General features: G+C 55.8%; 1 protein-coding gene across 1 annotated transcript in view; it reads right to left on the bottom strand.

The window, feature by feature from the left end:
* Positions 1-4,126: 4,126 nt before the first annotated feature.
* Positions 4,127-26,462, bottom strand: part of LOC122373705 (mucin-5AC-like) — a 44,340-nt gene continuing 22,004 nt past the window's right edge. The window contains exons 3-4 of the mRNA XM_043352020.1: positions 6,135-12,009; positions 4,127-5,322 (exon numbers count right to left, since the gene is read on the bottom strand). Coding sequence (XP_043207955.1) covers positions 5,006-5,322; positions 6,135-11,976 — 6,159 coding nt within the window. The 5' untranslated portion in view covers positions 11,977-12,009 and the 3' untranslated portion in view covers positions 4,127-5,005. The remainder of the gene's footprint in view (positions 5,323-6,134; positions 12,010-26,462) is intronic.

The raw sequence follows: 26,462 nt of genomic DNA, 5'->3' as shown, positions 1-26,462 counted from the left end.
ACATTCACGTATTTAAAATGCTCTTTTTTAGACTCTTGCTGTGTGGCATATCGATCTTTAGTAAAATGAACAGGAAGGGGAGGACCTGGAAATAAACACGAATACCTATATCGTTAGAAGAACGTGTCCGGCTTCCGAGAAATAAAAGGAAATGTTATGAAAAAATCGTGACATCTTGAGAAACCGTGTTTTTTAGCAATGATAAGCACGTTTGGCTTTCGTTCTTTAACTGGCTTTAGGTAACTACTTGCTTACATTGCTAGCAGCTGTGTTAGCAGCTCTACTGACTACTGTTGTGATGCCTCCTTCCCTCCAGCGTTTAACTGCAAATCAGCTTTGCTTTTATTGTGTGGTTTTATTGCCCAATGAAAATACCATCTGGATTTCTTGTTGGGACATCCTAGAAAGAATCATTCGTTGATGAACCAACCATCCATTCGTCATCACTACTCTCGTTATGACTCGGTTCAAACGGCTCCACGGCAGTTTGCCAACGCCCGCCATCGCGTAACATATCACACTCTCACGTTGAGCTGATATCATTTCTCGATGTTCTGTGGGAATACACGTTATGAAATGTTCGTAATGTCTTCCTGACTGCAGGCGACACAGCGTGTTCCAGCGATTAAACATGAGAGTGTGCACAGCAGCGTGCAAAGTCGACTTTCCGTGACGCTCCGTCAGTCGGAATCTCGATCTTTCTCAAAACAATGGAGCAGTGCAAATTTAGTAGTGCATAAAATTAACACCATTCGGTATATGAATGTGTTATGGTGGCGAAAGTAAGATCGAAGAAGTGTGACAAAGTTAACCCTCGCCGAAGCTATGGTTTTCTGCTACGCTCCGTCCGAGGGGGAGGGTACGCCCCCCCTCATCGTTTCGCCCTAATTGAGCTAAAGCCTCGCGGAAAAATGAGTGTGTGTCGTTACGAGACGCAGCGGCAGGTACTCGATTTTAACCCTAGAACGCCTAGGGGGGGTTGTATCAACCCCCCCCCCCTGAGGTTTTTTCGAAGTGCACGCTAAACGGCTTGTCGTAGCGGGCTGAAATTTTCAATACCCTCTGGGGCAACCTTTGCGCATCTTTTGCCGAAAAAAAATTGATCGGGTCATGTCAGGTCACGGAGTTATGACGTCATAAGAGGTACAGCCTCCGGCCGACAGTTACCAAACGTGTGCGCCGAATCCCTAGGTTTTCTGCCGGTGATACCCACATTGTTTGATGGATCATGATGAAACTTCCTATGCATGTTGGGGCAAGCATTGGCTATCGTGTGGTGCAAGAAAATTGACCGGGTCAGGTCAGGTCACGGAGTTATGACGTCATAAGAGGTACAGCCTCCGGCCGGATTTTCACGAAGTGTGTACCGAGTCCCGAGGTTTTCTGCTGATGCTATCCACATTGCAGTGGATATCCACATATCTTTTCTGAGTCGTTACCTACAGTATTTATAGCGGAGCAGTGGTCAACAGCCGACGAATCGGGACAAACACCGGAGGGTGATGTGACACCATATCACTCATCAGCAATAGGCCTCTTACTTTTATAGGGTAAATACAACAAAAACACCATATATGATGCAGAATTGAGTGGGGAATACGTTGTTGAAGGTTTGAAGTTAATATCTCTCACCGTTTTGCCGCAATCGTTGCGCAAAGTTGAAAAAGTTTGATTTTTTCGGAAAATTTGACCTTTGACCGGTCATAAGTAGGTCAAATGTTGACCTAGGACCAAAAAATATACCACCAATCGCGAGATCTCGTTGAGAGCAATCCGTTGGTTTTTTTCCGCTAGGCTCTACGACCTTCCGTTTCGAAACGCCAGGGGGGGGGTCGTAACAACCCCCCCCCCCCTGGTCGTTCGTGTTATGAGAAATGGCCTGGTCGTGCGAGGGTTAAGGTCTCAGGTCAACCGGTAACCTAAGCAGTCACTGGCCAGTTCAAGCGCCCTAAGGTACGTCGTACGCGTTAGGTTTTTGTTTAATAGCATTGCTAAAATTGGTCACAGAGCCGGGATTTGGGCAGCATCGTGATCTTCGTGCTGAGGCGCGTCGAATGATATACTTTTTGTTTCGGTAAGGACAGGTAAAGGTCACCTCGGGGACAAAGTCAGCTCAGGCCCACTCAGGTCATAAAGATGGCCGAAGGAGGTCGTATCGCTAATCATTCAATTCGGTAGGCCTTTTTCAGTCAATTGGTGGCTTTCCTGGTAGGCTAGCTCAATATGATCGGGAGCTATTGACGAAAAACTGCTATGACTTTAGTGACGTCATTAATGACGTCACGCAAGGTCAACAATGTAGAAGTTAAACATGGGGCCGTGCAAGGAGTGCATGAGATTACGATTCCATGTGTTTTAGCTAGTTGTATGCCAATCCCGGGGCAAAAAAAAAACAGATTCCATTTATTTGCCCATTGACGTATAATCACATGACCGACCTGACCTCAGGTGACCCTTAGAAAAAAATCCGAGGCATACAAGTAAGGGGCCTATGATGGATACTACGCACTGTAAGTTTCACCCACTCGAAAACTTCTCTGGCACTGAGGGCGTTACGAAATTGCAACCTCTTAGCTTAGGACAGTGCAGAGGCTCACTTATGACGCCATAGGTCAGTGACCTGAGTTGACCTGCAAATGCGATTGGTGCCACAAGATTGGGTTTGAATCAAAAGTCTGGCGTGCGAAATTTCAGCTCTTTATCACCAGCGTCTTCCGAGCTATCGTGTAAAAACGTATGAGGGCGGCATCCCCCCTCCCCCTCGGCCGGCGAGGGTTTAAGTGCTTGTTTTTTATACGTTGGAAACACGTAAGATTATATCGCACTTCATTCATAAAAAAATACACTGCATTCACATGCCAGAGCCGTTCTCACTGATGTCTCAGTTTTCAGTCCTCCTTCGGACTTGTCACGCCTCACCAACGCCTTACCGTCTCAGACTTCCATCCGTCCACACTATTTTTGCTGACATCCGTGTCAAACTATTTTCCTATGCATGACACTCGCCATTCGCACCACCCTCTATTCACGCTCGGCTGGATTTCAACCCTGAGAGGTAAGGAGAAAAGTAGGAAGGGACAATGACAAGAAAAGAGACAGAGACATACGGAGACAGACAGACAGAGACAAACGACAGAGACAGATTCAGATACAGAGACACATGAGACACATACAGAGACAGAGTGACGAAAGACGGAGAGACTGAGAGACGGAGAGACTGAGAGACTGAGAGACGGAGAGACGGAGAGACTGAGAGACTGAGAGACGGAGAGACGGAGAGGCGGAGAGACGGAGAGGCGGAGAGACGGAGAGACAGAGAGACAGAGAGACAGAGAGACGGAGAGACGGAGAGACGGAGAGACGGAGAGACGGAGAGAGAGAGAGAGAGAGAGAGAGAGAGAGAGAGAGAGAGAGAGAGAGAGAGAGAGAGAGAGAGAGAGAGAGAGAGAGAGAGAGAGAGAGAGAGAGAGAGAGAGAGAGAGAGATCGGCCGATCTTCTTGGGGCATTGACACCCGGCACCTGACGATCCGCCACTCCACACACGCTGACGGTGCGATCGGCTCCTCGTGAGTTCACGACTAGCGCGCCTTGGCGTGACACCGCAATTCTGTGCCATGAAACCAACCGCCGTCACTGCTGAGCTGGAAGCACAGGGCCGGCCCCGCGCATGACATCCCGGGGGCATCGAACAGACTGCGACAGTCGCAGTTCGGGCGCCGAGCGACTTTCTCTAACAGACTGCTGAGAGCACGTGAGTTGTGAGTTTTGTTGATGTTGTGAGCGATCGGTGGCGAGCGGTAATTGGATATACCTACTGGCCTATGCAAATTGCAATGAAAAAAGCGAAAAAAGTATAGTGACTTCCGCGATGTTTACTATGAGTACATGCCTGCCTCGTCATCGTTATCAATTATGTCTTGTATCACGTAACGCTATAGAATGTCGTTAGATGCTGACCCAAGAGCCCGGTCCCAGAGAGGGGATTGTCGGTCTCGACATATGTCTGTCCCACGATCGACAAAGCTCGGTAGGTGTTCTCAATATTATACTCAGTTTTATTTGAAGGTACTATATGTAAGCACATCCATACAGCTGATTGATTCTTCGACTCGAACTAATACAAAATGAAGAAAACTAGGAAGATTTATTGTGCCTTGCAATAATAATCATAATAAAACACACAGAGAATGTCTGGCGCGGGCTGGCCGACGTGCGGCGCCGGTCAGAGTAAGTATATGCAGAGCAGCCCTCCCCGTGTGACGGCGGGTCCGCGCCCGCCGATCGGCAGGTCGGACGGACAGACAGAAACACAAACACGACCGGCCGCAGGATAAAACAGGCCAAGCAGCTCGGAACGGAAGGGCAGCGAGCGGCCAGAAGCCGCACACTGACCTGACCTGACCTGACCGAAAGGTGGACGTGCCGACAACCCTGCTCGGGCCACCGGCAGCGCCCCTCCCTCACATCCCTCCCCCGCCCCGAACCGAGACTCGACAACAATCTAAAAATACAGTCTAATCTGAGAGGCGCTCCGCGGCGCCATTCGTAAAGAATGCAGGAACGATAAGCTCCGCGCATACAGGGCAGGCACGCCCCATCGCTCGCTATATGACAGGCGTCAATCCGCCGGCGGATTCGTGGCTCTGGCGCCGGTTTGCTCACTCGCTCACCCATCCATATAGGTGACACACTCAGACGCTCTTCGGCTGCCCCGAATGGGGCTCGCCGCACAATAAATTACCAAAATAAACTAAAAGTAAGCGCTTCAAGCCTCGTGTCCCTCAGTTCGTTGCGTGCTTATATCACAATGCAGGGCGGCCGGTGGCACCCAGAGGGCGCCACCCGGCTCGCCAGGCCTCGCCCGGTGCCGCTGCCGCTCGTGGCGACCTCTGCACGCTACTGTCGCCGCTCGTGGCGACCTCTACCACTCGGAACACTCCCGTCACGCGATCATCGCTCGCGTCCGCCACCAGTCTATCACATGCTCCGTGTCGTTTCGGGGATTTACGACAGCTCCTCCGCGTGGTGATCGATGCCGTTTCCGTTTCCTAAGCTGGCCAGCTCGGTGTGGTGGCCGTTGGTCTCGCCGGCCAGCTTGTCAGCCACCTCTATCACCACATCCTCGGAGGTGAACTTCTCCAGTCCGCCGCCATTGTCGACCGGCGCTGCTGTCTCGGCCACGATCGGGGATGCCCCCTTCTTGATGGGCGCCGCCTTGCCCGGCGTGGTCTTGGAAGCCGGCTTGGTTCGGCTGCCGCTGATCGGGGCCCGCGGGGACGTCTTAGTGGCAGTGGTGCCAGGAGCAGCCTTTTTCACCGCGTCTGAGGGCACACGGGGGCAGAGTTAGTGGTGAACATTTGCGAGGAGGCCAATTCTTCTTCATATGCGACTCCCCACTAGAGGACCTCCCAGTGTAACGGCTGCTCAGCTGGGCTACCGACAGAAGACGACAAAGCTAGAAGTTAGAATGTTGTAGCATGGCTTCCGGTCCACACAATTCATACAAGTTTTGTTCATTCACAATGCATCGTATGTCGGGAGGGTACCAGCATTCACTTGTCTTCATGTGGGTACTTAAAGACCATACCTACGTCCTTTGATTTCTTATTGGGCCTGTGGCGTATGTCAGCTATCTCAGAACGTTAAATGTTAAATGTGATGAGAGCTATAGCTACCTCTCATCACCTCTCATCTCTTAGAGGTGAGAAGAGTTTGAGAGTTGTCAACGTGACCATTGATTGTTTTAAAAGCACATTAGGCGCATTATTGAATAGGCATTGAATAAAGGCGTTTTGATATCAATATCGATACAGCTCGTGTCAATTATGTGTGACGTTTTTAATGAAAATTTACTGTATGAATTAATGTATTGAATGAATGAATGAATGAATGAGTGAATGAATGAATGAATGAATGAATGAGTGAATGAATGAATGAATGAATGAATATAATGCATGGACTGAAAATCTTTTCTTTTAGAAAAAAAATCATAATATAGATTAAAGCCTCGTGAAACGCCTATTCCATTCCCAAGACCAAGCAATAGCCCCATCAGTCATCACCCGTCCTGACACTACCTCTCTGGTCAAACGGCCGGCGGTACGAACGGAGCCCCCCTCTCCCGATATCTCACCTCTGGGAACTCTGGTGCCGAACCCGACTCCTCCTGTCTTGGTGCTGCTGGCGGCCGTCGGACGGTGGCTCAGCGTAGCAGAGATCTTGCTGTTGACCGCCTCCTTAGCCGTCTTGGTGCCGTTCGTGGGCCGAGTGGTGCTGGTTCCCGTTCGGCTGGTGGCCGTGGTGCCGGTGCGGCCCGCGGCAGTGGTGCCGGTGCGGCTGGTGCTGCTGCCGGTGGTGGAGCTCGACTTGGTGGTCGAGGTGCGACTGGCGACCGGCCGGGTGCTCAGCGTGCTCGGACGGGTCGGCTTGGTCGCCGGCTTGGCGTCAGCCGTCTTGCCGTCGGCGCTCTTGGTCGGCGAGGTGGGCGTCTTCTTGAGAAGGGTGGTGCGCGCTGAGGTGGTGGTGCGAGCCGTGGTCGGTGTGGTGCGGGCGCTGGTAGTTGTCGGCTTGGGCTTGGTCGGCGTCTTGGTGGTGCCAGTAGTCGGCGCGGTGGCAGAGGCGCTCTTAGTCGGCGATGTGGTTCGGTGACTGAGGGGCGTACGAGCCGCCGTCTTGGCCGAGGCCGGCCGGGCAGAGCTGGTGGTGGACGCTGTAGTCTTATGCGCAGTGGGCGTGGTGGACGTCTTGGCCGCCCCCAGGGAGGTCCTGGCAGACGCGGTGGTGGATGGCTTGGTGGTGGCTGTGGCCGGGCGCGGGCGGGCCGCGGCGGTCGTCTTGGCGGCGGTAGTGGCTGCGGTGGCCGGACGGCTCGACGGAGCCGTGGTGGGACGAGAGGTGGTCGTCTTCGTGGCCGGCTTGGTGGTCGTCTTCGCCGCGGTCGGCCTTCCGGTGGTGGTCGTCGAAGGCTTGGCGGTTGGCTTGCCGGTGTCGGTCTTACCAGCAACAGTTTTCTTCAGTGGCTCTTTGCCGGTCTTCTTGACGGTCGGCGCCTTCTTGTCAGCCTTGGCGTCTGGCTTGGTGGCCTTCTTTGCAGCCCCGGTGACAGCGGCGACGGCTGCGGCTCCGGCGGCGGCAATAGCAGTACCGGCGGCGGCCAACAAAGACGAGTCCTCCGCAGCGGGCTCCGGCTCCGGCTCCTTGGGAGCAGGGGGAGCCGACTCCTGGTCGGCAGCGACTGCGGCCGCCTCGACAGGAGCCTCGGGCTCCGGCACTGGGGAGGCCTCACGGGCTGGCTCGGGCTCTGGGGTCGGCTCTGGTGTCGGCTCAGGTTCAGCGACTGGCTCAGGCGCCGACTCAACCACCGGCTCCGGCTCGACGACAGGCTCCTTCTCAGGCTCAGCGGCGGGCTCCGGAGTCGGCTGAGGTTCCGGCTCGGAGGCCGGGACAGCCGGCTCAGACATCTCTGGCAGCAGTGGCTCAGTGGGCTTGCGCACGGGCGTGTGGTAGACAAAGCCTCCCGGGACAACCTCCTCGTCTCCCTGCTCCAGCGCCCTCTCCATGGCATCGAAATGCTCCTGCTCGGGGCTGAGGATGTCCGCGCTGTGGTGCGAGAACGTCTGCATGTCCTCGTGGAAGGAGGCCTGCAGCAGCTCGTTGGACTCAATCGGGTCCATCTGAGGCTCCTCTTCCTCCTCCTGAGCCATCTCGCGGCGCACTGCCTCCACCTCGCTCTGCTCGATCGTCTCGAACTCCTCAGTCACGTCACCTTCAGCCGGGCTTCCTGCCGTCCCCAGCAGCTCACCAGCCTTCTCCACTGCCGGAGAAACAGCTTCAGCAGCCTTTTCAGCAGCCTCTTCAGCAGCGTCCACTGCCGCCGCCACCTTCTCCCGAACCAAGTCTCCAAGCTGGGCAGGCGGCTCCTCTGCCGCCGGTGAGCTGTGTACATCCACAGCCACCTCTTGTTCGAACCGCTCGCCCGCCTCGGCAGCAGTCTCCTTCAGTTCATCGGTGACATCATCGGCAACAGAGCTGAGCTCTTCGGCGGGTGACAGCGGGGTGACGGAGGAGACATCCTCCTCCTCCATCCGTCGGACGGCCTCGCGTGCCTCCTCAGAGTCGTCCTGCAGCGTCTCGGCGGCGTGCTCGACGAACTTCTCGATATCGTCAGCAGCGCGCTGGATGTCGTGCGACAGCTCCTCGGTGTCTTGTTCGATCACCTTCTCTGCCTCCTTCTCTGCCTCGTCGTCATCGGACTCGGCCTTCTTGTCAGACTTCTGCTCGGGCTGTTCGTCCTCCTGTGTGTCCTGGGACAGAGGAAGGACGGATGCTGCCGTCTCGTACGCAGAGCTGATACCCTGGGACAAGAAGTCGGCCGCGGACGTGGCCGTCTCGGCGGCAGAGTCGGCCGCCGACTGCAGACCGTCCTTCAGCTGCTCCATCACAGACTCTCCCTTGACCTCCAGCTCTCGGTCGACGTCCACGTCCTCTGTGTCCGGCACGCTACCCGACACAGACTCTACAGAGTCGGTGATCACCTTGCTGAACTGTTCGCCGTTATCACGCACCGCCTGTAGCGGGTCGGACAGGTCGTCAACGAGCGCCTGCGTCTCCTGCTGGGCAGTCTCCGCACCACCAGACACGGTATCGTACGCCGAGTGGGCGGCCTCGGCTGATTTATCGAAGGCTGACTGGGCGAACTCGGCTGAAGTGTCGTAAGCAGATTTAGCAGTCTCGGCAGAGGTATCGAAGCCAGACTGGACAGCCTCAGCGGAGGCATCGTAAGCCGACTTGGCAGTCTCAGCAGATGTATCGTAGGCCGACTGGGCAAACTCGGCTGATGTATCGTAAGCAGATTTGGCGGTCTCGGCAGAGGTGTCGAAGCCAGACTGGATAGCCTCAGCGGAGGCATCGTAAGCCGACTTGGCAGTCTCAGCAGATGTATCGTAGGCCGACTGAGCGAACTCAGCTGACGTATCGTAAGCAGATTTAGCAGTCTCGGCAGAGGTGTCGAAGCCAGACTGGATAGCCTCAGCGGAGGCATCGTAAGCAGACTTGGCAGTCTCAGCAGATGTATCGTAGGCTGACTGAGCGAACTCAGCTGACGTATCGTAAGCAGATTTAGTAGTCTCGGCAGAGGTGTCGTAGGCAGACTGAACGGCCTCAGCGGAGGTATCGTAAGCCGACTGCAGTCCGCCTGAGAGGTAGTCGACTCCAGCCGACAGCAGGGAAGAGGTGTTCTCGACGGCGGCATCCACTCCAGACTGGATGCTTCCCGACACCTGTTCGCCGGCGTCGGCCGCCTGGTCGTAGGCCGCCTCCAGTGTCGAAGCCGCCTCGGTGGTCACCGTCTCCGCCTCAGCGGCGGCCGAGTCGAGCGTCCGCTCCGTCGCCTCGGCAGCGTCCTCCGCGGCGCCGGCCGCCTCGTCGTAGCAGGTCTCCATCTTGCTTGCGGCTGAGTCAAGCAGGGTTTCGCCCGCGACGGCAGCGGACTCGAGCGTTTCCGCAGCCTCCTTTGTCACACTGTGGTAGGCGTCCTCGGCGTCGCCCGCGGCCGTGTCAAACACAGAGCGTCCGTGGTCGGCTGCCGACTCCATCGCCGCCGCTGACTCACTGGCAGCCGTATCGAGCGCCGCCGTGACGCCACCGACTGCGGAATCGATGTTAGCGCCGGCCAGTACCGCACTCGACTCCAAGGTCGCGTCAGCGTCCACTGTGGCGTCCAGTGTAGCGTCCAGCGTGTCGTCCATCTGTCCCGCGGCCGAGTCAAGCGCTGCGGCGGTCTTGTCGACAGCAGTCTCCACCTGGCTGGTGACGGTGTCATCAGCCTTCTCCAGCTCTGTCTCGGCTGAGGTGGCCACCGATCCAAACCCATCAGCCACGGCAGAGTAGGCGGCAGTCGCGGTGTCGAAGGCGGACTCAACGGCAGACTGCACGCCTCCGGTGACTACTTCGGTCGCCGATCCGAGCTCGGCGGCGGCAGCGTCATACGACGAGCTGACGAAGTCGCCGGCCGCCTCCAGCGCACTGCCGAGCCGCTCCTGGACAGGCTCAAACGAAGAGCCGGCACGCTCGGCCAGTGGCTCTTCGTCCACGTGCTGCTGCACCTCTTCGGCAGCTTCATCGGCATACTCGCTCACCTTGCCGGCACCCACGTCAAACGCTTCAGTCGCTGACGCGGCGGCAGATTCGACCTTCCGTTCCACGGTCTCTGTCGCGTCAGCTGCAGCGTCGGCAGCCTCATCGGCGAAGGAAGCCGACTTGTCGACGGCAGTCTGGGCGGAGTCGGTGCCGAACTCGACCGCCGATCCGAGAGTGGACGAGGCTGTGTCGAAGGCAGAGCCGAATCCCGAGCTGACCGCCTCGAACGCGGACCCGGCGCTCTCGGCGGCGGTAGAGTAGGCTGAGGTCGCCGTCTCGGCGGCCGTGTCGAAGGCCGACGTGGCAGCCTGGCCGGCAGCGTCCAGCGCCGAGCCAGTGGTGTCGGCAACCGTGTCGAACGCAGACGATGCCTTCTCGGCGGCCGTGTTGTACGCAGACGTCGCAGTCTCGGCGAGAGAGCCCAGCACGCCGCTAGTCGCTGCTTCGGCCTCGTCGGCGGTCTCCTGGGCCTTCTCGGCCGTCGTCTCGAGGGCGCCTTCGACGTCCTTCTCCACCTTCTCCACCACGTCCTCGGTCTTGCCGTAGGCGGCATCAAGCTCCTCGGCCGTCATACCGATGTCAAACGGAGCGCCCACCGACCGCGCCGGTGCGTCAAACGCCTCCTGTGCGAACTGAGAGGCGTGTTCCAGCGCAGAATCGGCGCCTCGTGCCATGGTGTCGAAGGCCTCCTCGCCATACTCCGCAGCTCGGTTGTAGCCCGTATCAGCAGCGTCGGCCGTTTTCTCCAGGGTAGAGCTCAGTCCCTGTGCTGCTCGGTCATATTCTTCCTCCAGTCCGCTGGCCGCGTTCTGAGCCAGCTCGGCGGTCTGCTCGTAGGCCGCGCTGGTGCCCTCTGACGCTGCACCGAGCGCTGTCTCAGCCGCCTCTGTGGTGCTGTCAAACGCAGTCTCAGCGCCCGTCTTGGCGCTGTCGTATGCGCCCCGAGCGAACTCAGCAGTCGCGTCGAATGCGTTGTCCGCAGTTTCAGACACTTTCCCGAGAGCGTCGCTAGTGACAGCTGCGGTGCTGTCGAAAGCGTGCTCAGCAAAGTCACTTGTCTTGTGGAAGGCGTCTTCGGTCGATTCACTCGTTTTGTGGTATGCATCATCGGCCAGTTCACCAGTCTTATTGAATGCGTCTTCGGTAAAGTCACTCGTCTTCTTATATGCGTCCTCGGCAAAGTCACTCGTCTTTTGATAAGCATCTTCAGCAAATTCACCTGTCTTGTCGTAGGCATCCTGGGTTACCTCGGCCGTCTTGCCGAAGGCGGCCTCGACTCCCTGTGCTGCGTGGTCCGCCGCGCCCTGAAGCTGCTGGGCGGCGCTGTCGTAGGCCGTCTCCACACCGTCTGCCGTTCTGTCGGCAGCACTCGGCGCCAGCTCGGTGGTCGAGTCGAGCGCCGTCTGCGCTCCCTCTCCGGCGTCAGAGGTGAACTGGTTGAACGAGTCGACTGCTGACCCGGCCGCCGAGGACAGGCCAGCGGCGGCCGAGTTCAGTCCGTCGCTGAGCTGGCTAAACAGGCCGCCACCAGTCGACTGCTCGGGCACCTCTGTCTCGAACACGGCGCCGCCCGAGGGCACGAACTCGGCCGCGCTCGGGTCGAGGTGGGCCGAGTCACCGCCGCCGAAGGACGCCTTCAGCTGGCCCGGGGTGAACTCGGGGGCCTGCGGGTTCAGCGGCGAGTCGGGATCGGCGCTGGCCTGGCCCGAGCCGAAGCCGAGCTTCGCGCCGAAGGCCTCCACGCCGAAGGTGTGCGAGTCGCTGGAGCCATTGGCACCGTCGGCAGCGCCGGAGCCGTTGGTGCCGTGGTGACCGTTGCCGAACGGATTGAAGTCCATGGCCGGGTCGCGGACGACTGTCTGCGTGGGCCCCTGGAACGACGAGGACGGGGTCAGCAGAGCGCGACCAGTGCCGTCGGCCATCGGCGCGGTTCGGTCTGGTGGCGCCGAAGGCCGTCGGCCGGGGAAATCGGGTCACAGACAGCGTAGGTGGCTTGTTTTGGTGGCGTTCTGGTGTGTCACACGTATTTTGCGGTTTGGGGTAAGTGTGATGGATTCAGTGAAGGTATTGTACAAGGCGCGTACGACTTTGCTTAATTGTTTGGAGGCTGCTTACCGTCACTTTGTTCCACTATCTAAGGAGCCAGCGGACATTCCTAGTTAATTGCGATTCGAATAAACGCCATTGTCAATTGACGTCAGAACCTACAAATAAGTAGATAAGAAATTAATTACTTATCACATCGTAAAAAACAACGCCAAGTTGAACCCACATAAGCTCACTGACGCTGGATGAGTTGCATCATGCTCAATGCTCATTTATCATAGGCGTTTTCAATTTGTTCAAAGCACGCACACTGCTAGCAAGACTGCTAGGTGCTTTTGGGTGCTTGTAGACGTTCGTGGCTTGTTATCGCCGCAAATGTCTAAAAACTCGCCGCTTCTGTGAGGCCACCTCCCGCTTGCAAGGCTTTTCTAATTAGCCAAGCGATTAGCCAGCCGAACGAAAGATAAAACGTGGCGGAAACAGCCCAGTACTTCCGTGTTGGGTACGTCAAGGAACACGACATTTTTCGTGATAAGTCGTGAGAAGATGCGCACGACCTTATGTAACATGAAAATTGGAACGTGTTGTGCATTGTGTGTTCCTCGCATAATTACCTATAGTCATGGGTGTAGTTTTCCAAAAATCATTGGGGGTGCTCAATAGCTTTCAGAAAGGCATGCCATAGTTTTTGTAGTTTTTTTAGCTGTTCTTTTTTACTGTAGCCATCAGGCATCATGCAAGAAATGATGTTTAATCGGTTCGAGAGCATGTTTTAATAGCGCCACTGTAAAACAATTTTGGCTCACCCAATGCATTAACTCGCGCGGGGCTGGGGTCTCCAGCCGAACGCGCGGGGCTGGGGGGATAAATTTTACCCCCCTGTTATCTCCCGAACTAATGGTCCGATTTGGAAAATTCAAACGCCAATCGAAAGATCTCATCACGAATAACTAAAAACATGTACTTAATTTAAAGTTTGAGGTCAATGTCAAGGTCAGGTCAAGGGTACAAATTGCAAGTTTCTACAGTATCGGCCTTGCACCGTATAGTTGCCGAAGAATGGAGTCATGGACTGAGACTGATTGCCCAAAACGTGTTTGGGCCTGACCTTGGCCATAAGTTTGGCAGGCCAGATTTGGTACTGGACCATTTTGAGTCAACTTTGAGAAATACATAATGTACAACGGTGGTAAAATCGTTGCTATAGGTATAACACAGTTTACCCGCTCCGGGTGTGAGGGAGGGATGTGGGGCAATGAGTGCACTGACGTGGCGCCCTCGGAGGGCCGGTATGGGATTAAAGCTCAGCTACACTAAGGGCTTGTGTGGTGCTTTCAGTTATCGGTGGCACCCTCAGAATCACCGGCGTAAGGCCCTCAGAGCCGCCGGTAAGGGAGGCACCGGTGTGGGGCCGCCATGCAGGTGCCGGTGTGGACGATCAGAGGTGCTAGTGTGATTCTCTCAGAGGCGCCGATGAGGGTCCTTACAGGCGTTGCTCCGGGCCCTCATAGACGCTGGTGTAGAGCCGTTACAGACGGGTGTGGGGCCTTTAGAGCTGCTGACGCGAACTCTCTACAAGCCGGCAGGGGGTCTCAGTGACCGGCAAGGGGTCCTTAGGGCTTAGGCCGGCAGAAGAAGTCCTGCGGGGTCCTAAGAGACCGGCATGGTACTGTCAGACGCCGGTGGGGCCCTCAAGTCATCAGTGGGTGGCCTTTAGATGCACAGGTGTTGGGTGAGTCCTCAGAGCCGCCGAAATAGGGCTTTACTAGGCACTGGTGAGGCACTCAGATTTGGGGGTGTGAAACCCTCAGACACCAGTGTGGGCCCTCATAGGCACCGACGAGGGCCCAACAGTTGCCGTTATGGGGCCCTTAGAAAAATAAGTGTGGGACCATCACAGGTAGGAAATGCCCCTAGAACTGTCCCCTCAAAGGCCGGTAAGACCTCTCAGAGGCCAGTAAAGGCTGAAGCAGACTCTTTCCGCGTTCAGGAAATCGCATGCGAGAGCCTCTTCAAATACATTGTAATTCCTCTCGCATCAATCGCTCGCGGGAGGTGCGTGCGATTGATGCGAGCGTGCTTCCATGTATTTGAATAGGCTCTCGCATGCGATTTCCTGACTGCGGGAAGAGTCTGTTTCAGGCTTAACAGGCCTTTGAAGACCACCGAGGTGTCCTTAAAAGCCGCAAGAGGCCCTCAGAAGTCGGCGTGGGGCCCTTATGGAGACCTTAGTGTGGCTATTTAGGGCCCATGAGGTGCTCTAACGAGCGGGCCCTTCTGAGTAGAAATATGGCCATCGTTAACCCTCAGCGGTCAAATGGCGCCGCAGGGCCTCTCGGACCCGAGGGTCCCTTTGAACTCGATGGGGGGGGGAGGGGGTACGTGTCCCCTTAGACCCCTAGCTATGCCACTGTTTCATATGCATCATGTCAGGTATTTTAGGCTCCCCCCCAACTTGAAAATGGTTCCCGGGCCCCTGATAATATCAGATGTAATGTTAACACAAATGTCATGTATCTTAATTTGTGGTGATTTATTCAATGTATATTCTCTTAGTCACTGAATTGAGTAAGCATAGTATTTGCATGATTCACTGGGCTCATTACAGTACTAGGAGATGGACATTCTGATTATTGAGGGCCTTGAGTCAGCTGGGAATGTTTTGAGGAGGCTGGGGGTGCTTTGAGAAGGCAGGGGGTGCTGAGCTCAGGATTGGGGGTGCTTGAGCACCCACAAAGAGATATAAAGTTACGCTTATGCCTATAGTGTCAAAAATGGGTTGAAAGATGCCTAGAAACTGACACGACCCTTCAAAAGGGCACAATTCCGAAAACACTGCGTAGAGATATTAGAAATGATGTGCCGGTTCGTGGTCAATGCTGTCCAATAGGTAGGTCTCTTGTGACATAGCTGACTTTTGTTTTTTTTTTCCTATTACCTATTACACTAATAGCAAGCTATTGTTATAGGTATGTAATAGGCATCATCAATAGCGGAAGAAGTCATGTTATCTTGCTTTATTATGTTTTCCTAATTATGTTATGCATGCAGTTTTTGTTATGTATTGAATATCTTAAACTACATGTTTAATATAGGTTGAGGTGCCAGATAGTAGGTAGTGATGGAGCTAATGCTTTAACCCTCACCGGCACAGGGGGGTTGATGCCACCCCCCCCCCTAAGGTTTTTCGCGAATAACTCGCGTAAAAAGCGGCTGATCGCGACGAAGCTTTCAGCACCCTCGCATTGATCAATTTTACACCTACCCTGAAAATTTCATGACCCTGACCCCAATGACCTTTGACCCGTGACCTCTTTTCCGTGACCATGTTTGGCCGAAATCGCGATTCGGCGTATGTCGGCTCGCATTAGCCGCGCGTTTGCAAGCTTTTCGTGGTTTCAAACGTTGAAACATGTGATTTGATGTTGCTCCCATGCATTAGGGTGGGTGTTAAGGTCACCCGAAGGTCAGGTAAGGTCATTGACCTTTGGTGACCTCGGTTCACTTTTTCGAGTTTTACATGTTTCTAGGCTAGTTTTTGGAGCTGAATTCGAATTATTTAGCAAGCATTTGAACACTTACGAAGTAGTTTTGGTGCCTTCGTAACATGTTACGAAGCTGTCAGAGGCGGATGACAGGTACTACGAATACCCGCCACGACCCCTACCGGTTGACCTGACCTGACCTGACCTGACCCGACCTAGTCTAAACGCTTAGCGAAATCATCTGTGATCAAAACTAACACGATATTCGTGATCAGCACCCCGGAAAACCCCTTAGCAGCCACGCTTTACGACTTTCTAACAGGTCCCGATATTCCCGATTTTTGGGTCATTGACCTGACCTGGAAGGTCAACCGATGACCTAGGACCTTAAAATTGGGTATCATTGGCTTCCTATTGTGACGGGCAACACGCTCGTTTTTCCGCGAAGCTCTAGCTCCATCAGGGGCCAAACGCGAGGGGGGTCGTACCACCCCCCCCCCCCCTTGTGCCGTCGAAGGACTCAAAATGGCCTGTGCCGGCGAGGGTTAATGGTTCATCTGTACAGCCGACGCGTGCCTAAACATTCCCTTTCGTTCTGGACATAAAAAGGTATTTGAATGAGCTGATGGGAGTGCTGCCCATTATAACACGCCTGACACGAGTTATGTTCTACCGTGATCAGGCACGTCCCCATAGACGAAAGAGCCTCTCGAGCTCCTAGGACCAACTGAGAACAGACGATCGTGCCCATTTTAGCCTGCTGAGTGAGCGACTGACGTTTCACTGTTCAGTGTTCTGTATCCCTCAGCACCTCCACTCGAGCCGTGCCGCGCCTTTGCGGCGAAAGGGACGCTCCAGCGCCGTTCTCTGGCGCTCCTGCTGCGTTTTCCAGCGCGTCTCGCCGCCGCGGTGACTCCGTTAGGCTCCACCGATCGCCACCGGAGCGCCATTCCATTTCCATGTAAATGTCGCGCTCGCTGCCGCCGCCGCCGCCGCTCCCGTCTCTCGGCGGTCGGAGCGGTGAAACAGACGGCCGTCTGCCACGTCACCGTCACGTGACTCACGTTCCGCCACACGGACACCGACCACGTGACCGGCAGAGGTCAGCGCGGTCACTCAACCGAGCAAATGCCAAAGGGGCGATATGAAATCGCATACTTTGGAATGGAAAGAGATCGGCCTTCTGTAACAACAAAACAAGAAGACTTCCAGCACCAATCGAGGTTAGAAGCCAGAGGATGAGACGTTTCCCATTCTAATCCATCAACCTGCCTCTGATCCTAGGTCTCACTTCCGGAGAAGTTAAAAGGCCAAAGTTTCCGAGCAGCCGCTGCGGCTCCGGTCACCCCTGGATACGGCTCCGCAGAGTGCAGAGCTCCGCTCCACTACCGGCAGAGCGCGCTTTGACGATGCCGGTGGCCAGTCCAATCACGGTAAGAGCTGGACCCGCCCCCACTCCGCCCCCGCCGCCGCCCCCGCCGCTGCCCAGCACTCTGTCCGAGCCCGGGTATCGATCGCGGGTGTTTTCTCGGTCCCCGTTAAACCCACGAGGGACGGCAGCCATTCCGCGCCTGTCAGCTGCTATTACCGAGCTGACCTCGCCGCCACAGGAGCGGGAGGTTTGTGCACGTATTGGCGGGCCAGGGGTCGTGCTGGCGATAAAACAGGAGAGTTGTGCTAAAAACTGGGTTAGCTATGTCTAGGTGTTATTCAGGTGGCAGTTATGGCTTCTAACTCCTGTTTCAAACACGACCGGGGTCTGCTGTCGGCAGTTCATGCCACGATTAAATACATTGACGCCTCTCGGTATTGTGTTCATTCATAACTGAAGGGCGGGTTTCTGAAGTCATTTTTCAGTGCCTCTGCTCATTATGCTATGGACGTATTCATTAGACGACTGATGGTCGACGTCAGCACAGCGATAGAGATTGAACGCTTTGCAGCTCGAGGCGAGGAGAGGCGCTAGGTCGCCTCAGGAGATGCATTTTGTCGTTGAACTATGGTTGTTTTGACGCTGAAAGTGGTTGTTTTAGTGTGAGGACTGCGTGTGCGTCGATATTCCAGTCTGTTTTATGTGTTCTTATTCCCGCTAACTGTCCTTAACTGACACCAAGAGCTCTCTGTTGCGTTGTCCATTATTGATGGGCTGTCCGCTGTTCGGACGGTGGCCGTTATGATGTCAACCATTATGAAATAACGCCACTGTCCAGTGTCATGTCATTTTGACGCTGACTATAAACCATTATCTAGTGGCGCTGCTGCCGGGAGTCTGGCCATGTTGTTATCAACCACTATCCTTCATCCGAGGCTCTGCCGTCCGGTTGGTATCTTGTCAGGCTGATGCTCACCATTACCCATTATCCAGTAGCGCGGCTGCCACACTCGGGTCGTGTCGACCATCACTAAGCGCTAGCGGTCTTCGTTACCGGCAGCAGTGAAGCGTGGTTGACCATTGCGAGAGTCGTGGCGACGCCCGGGAGGCCATTAAAATGGGATGCATGAGCGGACTGGCAGAGGAAGCGCGGTCAGAGGGGCCGCCGACAGCCGCCGAGCATGTCCAGCCCGCGCGGTCCAACGGGCGTGGCCGACGGGCTGGACACTGGACACGGTCGCTGGGTCGAAGACAGATAACATTGTAGGAAACGTCTGACAGCGGGCGGCAGACGCGTCATCCGTCAGACGCAGGTTGTATTACAGATCGGTGATAGGTGTCATTTAAATGGCAGCATCACCGCTGACACAGTAACGAGCGAAACGGCAAAACAGATGTGAAATGTAAAAAAATTGCAACGCAAATTGCTGATAATCACCCGATTACGTCAGATGTTCGATGATTAAATAAACAAGGCAAAATAAGCCTGTTTGACGCTAGCCACGAAACAGCGCCTTTGAAGCTAAACCGTTCGCGCACTTAGCTGAGCGAGATATTAGCAATCGCGCGATGTGCTCCAAAAGTGGGCTTAATCGCTCCCTTGGCGGCCATACTGTAAATGAGGTCGGACCATCTCTATACCCGGGAGGTCCGGTTAGACAGCGTCACCAGGGATGGAACCTACTTCGTGCGGGAGCCGCGCCATCAGGCTGTGTCATCGAATCCTCCTGTTTTCCCGAAAAAGGAAGCTGCCAGGAGCCTGCCCCAAATACTGGTGCAGTCGGGTCAGACCGGGGCGCAATGCAGCTCTCGGGCCGGCTGCTCTGGCTCAGAGTCTACCCTGCACAGTGGCGCAATGTGCAGCTCTCGGGCTGCCCTGGCTTGCGGTCTGCCCACAGTGGCGCGATGTGCGGTGCTCAGACCGTTCTGGGCCGGCGGGCTCCCCGAGCGCCAGACGAAGACGACGGGCCGTCGGTTACGGACTATTTATCGCCATCGGACGTGGTCTGCATCAGCGGCGCTAGACACGCGCCGCGGCACTCACTCACCTCCCGTCACTCTGTCTGCAGCAGACACCCTCTTGTCGGCACTCTATGTGCAGCAGACACCCTGAGCTCGGCACCCTGCGTCATGTCCGGCACTGCCGTGTGTCATCTCCATCACTCCTGTGCAGCATCTGCAGCGCCCAGGCGAGTGCCATCACCAGCACTCCGATGTGCAACCCCTGGCACTCTGCAACATGTCCGGCATTTCCCGCTCCTCTCTGGTTCCGACAAACCGTGTGGTGCCTCACGGCAAAGCAATCATCAGCGCCCGTCACAGGAGGACTCGAGAAAATTGATGGTGTCTGTTCGGAGACAATTTTGTCCGCCCAGCGAGCAGTGCAGAGCGGCCATCGATCTCGGGCAGCCAAAGGTTGGAAGCTGGACGACCCGCAGACGGCAGCTCGGCAGCCGCCAGCTGGGGAACGGATCGATCCACAGCCGAGCAGCCGAAGCTGCTTCAGCTACTTAGAAGTCGCACCGGCCCCATCATTTCCAACGGGGCGGCTCGGCCTCACGGGGCGCCCCGTGTGCCAGCTCAGCGGAATATTCATGACAGCAGGTGATGTCGGGAAGCTCGGGCACGGGGCCAGCTCGCCCCGGGCTCGGTTGGAGGGCAGGAGGCCAACTGCCGACTCACGGGGTCAGGGCGGCCGGCCAGCTGGCGCGCCACGGTCAGGTCACGGCGAGAGACTCCGGAGTAGGTGTGTACGCATAGAGCCGGCGGGCGGGACTACACCGATGACTTTCAGCGGTTTAAAACAATTGAGCCGCGCCCGGGATATCATCTTCTCCTTTTGATTGCCCGGGCGCACTCCGCCCCCGCAGAGGGTGCCGCGCCCCGTCGAGGCGGAGTCCGCACGTGTCGGCACGTGGCACGCTCAGTCGGCGGCGGGGAGCAGCTGCAGCGTCGGCCAGCTGCAGAAAAACACACCCCGCTTCGGCAATTAGCGCCCCAAGACGGCGGCCGCTGACAGGTCGGCGCCAGACGCCGCGCCGCGCCGACGGCGCGGCGAACCTGACGCCGGCGAGACGGGCAGTGACGCATCGAGTGATGATGTGCCGCGAGACGACATGAGCTGAGTAAGCGGGCTGAGCTGAGCTGAGCTGAGCTGAGCTGAGCTGAGCTGAGCTGAGCTGAGCAGGCCGGCTTCGCAGCTCGATCTGTCTCCGAGTGACCGGTGAGAAGCGCCATCAGTACCGCGCTGTCAGAGGTGGACGCCCTGTCCGGCACGCGGGGTCAGTGGAGTCAAAGAGGGAGCGACTGAGGCCCAGTTGACGACTGTCAGGGATGACAGCCTGAACAGTCAGAGTGTCGGCACTCCGGAGGAGGCTGCGACAGCTTCTGTCACAGCTCTTGTCACAGCTCTGCTCTGTTTTCGAACAAGCTGCGATACGAAGATAAATCAACAACAGATGTCATCCTGAGGACGTCAGAGTGTTTGCGCCTCCGGTGGAATAACCAACGTAATAATCTATGCACAAACATCGGCTAACATGCGGCCGCGGTGGTCAGCGAAGCGTCACATCTGCTGTCGGCAGCTGACGTAGCCAGGACCCACCCAGGGCCCTGATGCTTGGCTGGCTGGTCCGCTGCTCGCCCGGTCCCGTGCTCATGCCATGTGCTCCAGTGCTCGTCTGGCTAGTCCGGCCTTTGCTCCGGCCTTTCACCGTCTTGTGCACCGTGTTCCGATGCTCCGCAAGCCTATCTGGTGGGCCGTGCCCGTTCTGTCCAGTGTTCCTGTTCCTCGGTGCTCCTGCGCTCTGGTGCTCCGCGGGCCGGCCGCAGACCGTGCGGGCTCGTGAGCAGCCGAGCGGGCGATTTTCCGGCCGATTTCGCCGTCCGGTCGACGCTCCCGGCGCGCCTGCGACGGACACGCCCCGGCCAGCGGCGTATTTAGAAAATCGCGAAGGGGGGGGGCCAAGGGTTTGGAGGGCGCCACCTTACCCAAGGAGGGCGCCATACGGTCGCGAGATAAAAAATCACTCAACGGGGGGGGGGGGGGGGTTGGGAGGCGTTTTTTACCATGCCACCAGTTTTTTTTTTGCGTAACCTCGTATAGGTCGTGCTGCATTGATTTTGCATCGTGTGTATTCTTTATACTCCAGGTCACAAAAGGTCAAGTGGTCTTGAAATGCTGCGCCGAAGGCGCGCGAAATTTTTGAAAACAACCTTGTCCTCCGCTTTTTAGGCACGCCTTTTATACGATCACTGTTCAAAGCTCCTCTCGCTCTTTTACCAAATTTGAAGGTATAAAAAATACCTAAGGTTTGGTCGGGCCGCTGCCACACAAACTGTATAGAAAGCTTGGCTCATGGGTTTCGATGTACCTATAAAAGTTTATTGGCGGTGGCATATCTACGCACCAGATCACCGTATCGGATTGATACCGGAGCGCGAGATGCGTAAACATCATCCAAATTACCTCAGACCAGCCTTCATAGCCTTCTCACAGGTGCATACAGTGTACCCACATAACCAGTTTCAATCACCGAAACTTCAGATGCCTGCTGTTGCGGCCGAACCTGTTGACAATACTTAATCGTAATACATATAGATGCCATGATGCACGTAAAGTAGGATCAATCCGTTAAGACCAAAGACGTGTTTTATGCATCGTAGAGCGTAGATAGTTTTGGTAGGTATAGGTACTTCATTCATTGTGCTGAATGCACGTTCATTTGTGGCAGTTTTCACAGGCAAGACATCAACTATGTGCAATAGAACGACTAAGTTGAAGAACATGCCAAAGGAGTAAATAAATGATAGGAGGGCAGCGATCAACGGATGTTGCCAATAGGTAGAAGGGCTGCGATCCACAGGAGGGCGCTAATAGGTAGAAGAGCCCCGATCAACATCCCGAGTTTCGACAGTAGGGCACCGATAGGTAGGAAGTTGGCGAGCAGCAGGAGGGCGCCAATGGATAGAAGGGCAGCGATCAACAGGAGGGCACCAATAGGTAGGAGGGCCCCGATCAACAATCAACAGGAGGGCGCCACCAGGTAAGAGGGTGGCGAGGAACAGGAGAGCACCAATAGGAGGGTGGCGATCAACAAGAGGTCGCCAATAGGTGGGAGGGCGGTCATCAACTGCAAGTCGCCAATGAGCGGAAGGGTGACGATTAAAATGGGGGTGGCAATGGTGAGGAGGGCGCCTTTGCTCAAGAGGATGACACGAACAGGACGGCGTCTGTGCGGAGGGCGCTGGTCAACAGGAAGGTGCCAGTAGATAGGAGGGCGGTGATCAACAGGAGGGTGCCAGTGGTTAGGAGGGCGGCGATCAACACGAGGGCGCCAATAGGAGAAGGGCCCCGATTAGCATTCAACAGGAAGGACTAGGGAACCAATAGGTAGGAGGGCGGCACTGAACAAGAGGGTGCCAAAAGGGAGAAAGGCGGCCTTCAAAATTTCACATGAGGGCGCAATAGGTAGAAGAGCGCCAATAATTATGAGGACGCCGATCAGCAGAAGGGCGGCAATGTGTAGCAGGGTAGCGACCTACAGGAGGGCGCCTTCGGGTGAGAGGGCGCTTATTTACAGGACAGCGGCTTACATAGGCGACCACCGTTACGCTTAGAGAGCTACAGCCTACAAATGTGGTTGGAGGGCGCCCGAGGGAGCCCTCCAACCGTATTTGGAGGGCGTATTTGGAATGGGCGTCCTCCGAGGGCGCCCTCCATCCGTATTTTCCCTGTAAACACATTCGCGATTGGAGGGCGCCCTCCAGTCGCGATTGTTTTTCGATTCGATTATATCACAATTGCATTTGCGATTGGAGGGCGCCTTCGGCGCCCTCCAATCGCAAAGGGCGCCTTCGGCGCCCAAGGGGGGGGCCATGGCCCAGTGCCCCCCCCCCTGCCTACGCCCCTGGCCCCGGCCACGCTGCCGCCGCCGTCGATACGCGCCACCGACTCCACCGGGACTCCGGCGACTCCGAATCAGGTGACTCCGACTTCGACTCAGACTAGGCGGGTTTAGAAGGGTCCGCACTCCGTAGCCTTCGACTTCAGCGGCTTCTGACTCTATATGTATGTCGGGTCCAGAAAGATCCACAGCCTTCTGGACGATTCGGGCATCTACTCCAGCAGAAAGTCGACTGGTTTGGATGGGTCCGCAGCCCCTGAGACTCAAAGTTTGCAGAGAGTTCGCTGCTTACCAGCTTCTAGCGAGCACAAAGTATCATCATTTGTTACCTTTAGTCTTGAAACGCCGGACGGTCGAGCCAAGTTTATCCATAGAAGCGTATCAAACGAAAAAGAAGAGAGGGAGAAAGCTACGGATATCTGAAAACATGGAAAAGTAGGATGAGAATTGAGAACAGAGATGAGGAGGGTACTGAGTGGTGAATACAATAAAGAAAAATAAAGATGGCGTAAGGATTGCGGCGAACACGAGAGACAAGGAAAAGAGAAGAGAGAGGAAAATAAGGGAACAGCTGGGTGAGAAATCAGGAGCTGAGAAGTCAGGAGGATGAGAGAAGAGAAGCTGCGATAGGGCGTTGATACCGATCGGATCGCGACGCGGCCGGACGGCGGACGTCCGGTGGAGACGCGGCCATTACAGCGTGCCGACGTAACGGTCGCACCGCGCTGGATACCGTGGGAACGACCAGCCATTACCGGGGACGGGCGGGAAGGGACGCAACGGAACGGGACGGATGGTATCGTCTGCGGACGACGGCGACGGGAGGCATGGAGACTGTGAACGGGAGACGGGAGACGGGAGACGAGAGACAGGAGACGAGAGACGGAGTCGGCGTGGACGCCAAGTCGGCCGGCACCGCACGGATGGTGAAAATCGGCCCGTTGGATCGCGAAATATGAACTTTTAAAAGCGAACAATGGCAGAACACGTTTGCGCTAAAGTTAACATCGTGTTCCTGTCCGTGTGCTATTCATAGGAAAAAATGTCACACGCTCTGTCATTTGCAAGGAAAGATAAACCAAGGGTGTGAACTACAAACCGATAGCCACGCTCAACCCAATCTCACGAGTTTCCCATTATGATTTCTCCGTATCGCACGATAACCATCAAAGTGGCCGCACGGCGCGCCCTGCCACAGCGGTCCGTGAACCCAACACGGTTAGAGCTCGACCGTCGCCACCATACGACACGGCTGAGGAGGCACATGTTTTGCCTCACTCTTGCTGAGGTGACAACGGCGTGGAATGTCACCACTGCCCAGACGTCTCGGCGGAGGCCAGCGGCGGCGACGCTCACCTACCCCAGGCCACCCCGCGCCGTCAGGCCTCAGGGCACAGATGTTTATTTGGGCCGCGATGACGACGGCCCGGTGCTGCCGACTGGAATTCCAGCGGCGGCGACCTTGAGCGGCGTCCGGTAGCCATCCGGTAACCGCCCAGTAACCATCGGTAACCGCTCGGTTCCCAGCGGACGCCAAAGGCCCGGCCGGCCGGCGTCGGCGAGCGCCACATCCGCCTTATGGCTCGGTCCGGTGCACGCGGGTTAAAAGGAAAGGGTTCGGACGGCGTGCAGGTGACATTTACAGCAATTGTAGCAGCTCGACATTGTTGAATTGTAGCAGAATTGTAGCGACATTGTAGCAGCAGTTGCTCATAAAACTGCGCGTATGAATATCATTTGTTAAGAAGAGTCATTCATTTTTGGTCACTGCAAGCCATCCACTCAAGTTTCGAGCACCTGTAAACAATTTCTATTGTCGCCTTTACTTGGTGTCTTAAAAATGTCACCAATAAATAAAATACTGTCTCCCTGCCCTGCGACATATAAACAGCCGCTTCTGCGCCTACGACACTTTTTAATCCATTGAAATCTTCTTCATGGTTATGAACAATGCATTACCACCCGTATACATGTTGAGTCACATCCGGTAATAAGCGCAGCAAACGAGCCCTGAAATCAGCTGCTCGCTTAGAGCGTCATGTGTCAACCCGACTAACTGGATGATGCACCCATACCAACCCGTCATCTGCCTCGGCTGAGGGACTGATAACCCACTGACTCGGACTCGGAATAAGCCGAATTCTGACCCAGCTTCTCAGCCGTAGAGGTTACGTCAGAGTGCTAAACTCTGACAAGCCGGTGACCTGGTGAGGTCCTCGCAGCGTCCACAGGTTTTGCCCGCCGCCGGCGAGCCTGCACGCAGCGGTGCGTATGTGCCACTGCCGCCCTCCTCCCCCCCGCGGCTGAACTCACGTCACGTGTGTGCCGTGACGCTCAGGCGGTACCGTTGACAGCGCGACCCACGCGGGTGGGTGGCGTGGACGGCGACCAGTGGTCACCTCACCCTCCGGGCCGGCCGACGGGCGGCGAGGAGGCGGATGAGTCGGCCGGAGTTCCGCTGATGTCACGCTACCTTCCCACTGGCCGCTCGGGGCGCCAACAAAAACATCCGACCGAGGTGACTGCGCCACTAGGGAGGCGAGTCACACCCACTGACCAGTGACCAGTGAGCTACCACTGACCAATGACCGGTGACGGCGCGGTGCCGGCGAGACAGACCAATTGACTTCTTCGCTCAGTCGGAACGCGCCTGCTCTTCTCCGAAATTCGTTTACCGTGCGTCACGCTGGGGGACTCGACTGACGCTCCGCAGCGTTTGTGAACTACACTTGATTGTTTTACGACCTGGTCAGCCACTCACTAATTGAGTCCATTCTCTGTACGGCGCGTCGTCAAACAGCTAATAAAACTAGCCGACGTGTCGTCCCAGACTACGAGGAGGCAGGGAGCGTGACGGTGCTATAGGCTGGACTCTGCTTGTATTCTGACAGAGCTGCACACACATATTTCGTGTGCTTTGACGTGCTAACGCTGACAGAGCGGAGGATGTTGCAGCGAATAAATTTGACCTGTGATTATATTTAGCATCTTGGAGCGCCTCAATCGGGACTAGAGTCCTCACGTCAGTCGTTATCATACCACGCGACCGGTCAACGTATTGATAACTCGGTACAGTGAAACTATACCCAGAATAGAACGGGATTGATATAGCGACACTCCGGAAGCCCGGTGTTAGAAACCACTCGTATAGTCAGCAGTCAGCGGCTATCAGGCTAGCCTGGTGAGTAGCTTATACCCCGGTGACGCTGGCAGTCACAGCTTTGCCAGTGTGACACAGGTCCAATATAGTCACTCGTAACGTCAGAAGGTGTGAGCCAGCAAATCTGGCGGTGAGGTAACACTGAGAAAACGGCATATGTGAAGGGAGATTTGCAATGACATGTCATTTAGCGGATGACCCCTGGCCCTAGACAGGCTAGACCTGGATTTGATGACCACGTTAAATGGTCGCTATTAGGTTTTGTTTACGTAATGATTGACCAAAAAGATATCAAGCGATAACTCGCTAGACAACCAACAGCGGTATATAATGCTTTCAACATCTACACAAACGC

The sequence above is a fragment of the Amphibalanus amphitrite genome, unplaced genomic scaffold, assembly GCF_019059575.1.
Source record: "Amphibalanus amphitrite isolate SeventyFive unplaced genomic scaffold, NRLGWU_Aamphi_draft 001539F_arrow, whole genome shotgun sequence".
Lineage (NCBI taxonomy): Eukaryota > Metazoa > Arthropoda > Thecostraca > Balanomorpha > Balanidae > Amphibalanus > Amphibalanus amphitrite.
Note: the sequence above shows the minus strand (reverse complement) of the source record. Positions and strands in the feature narration are given on the sequence as shown.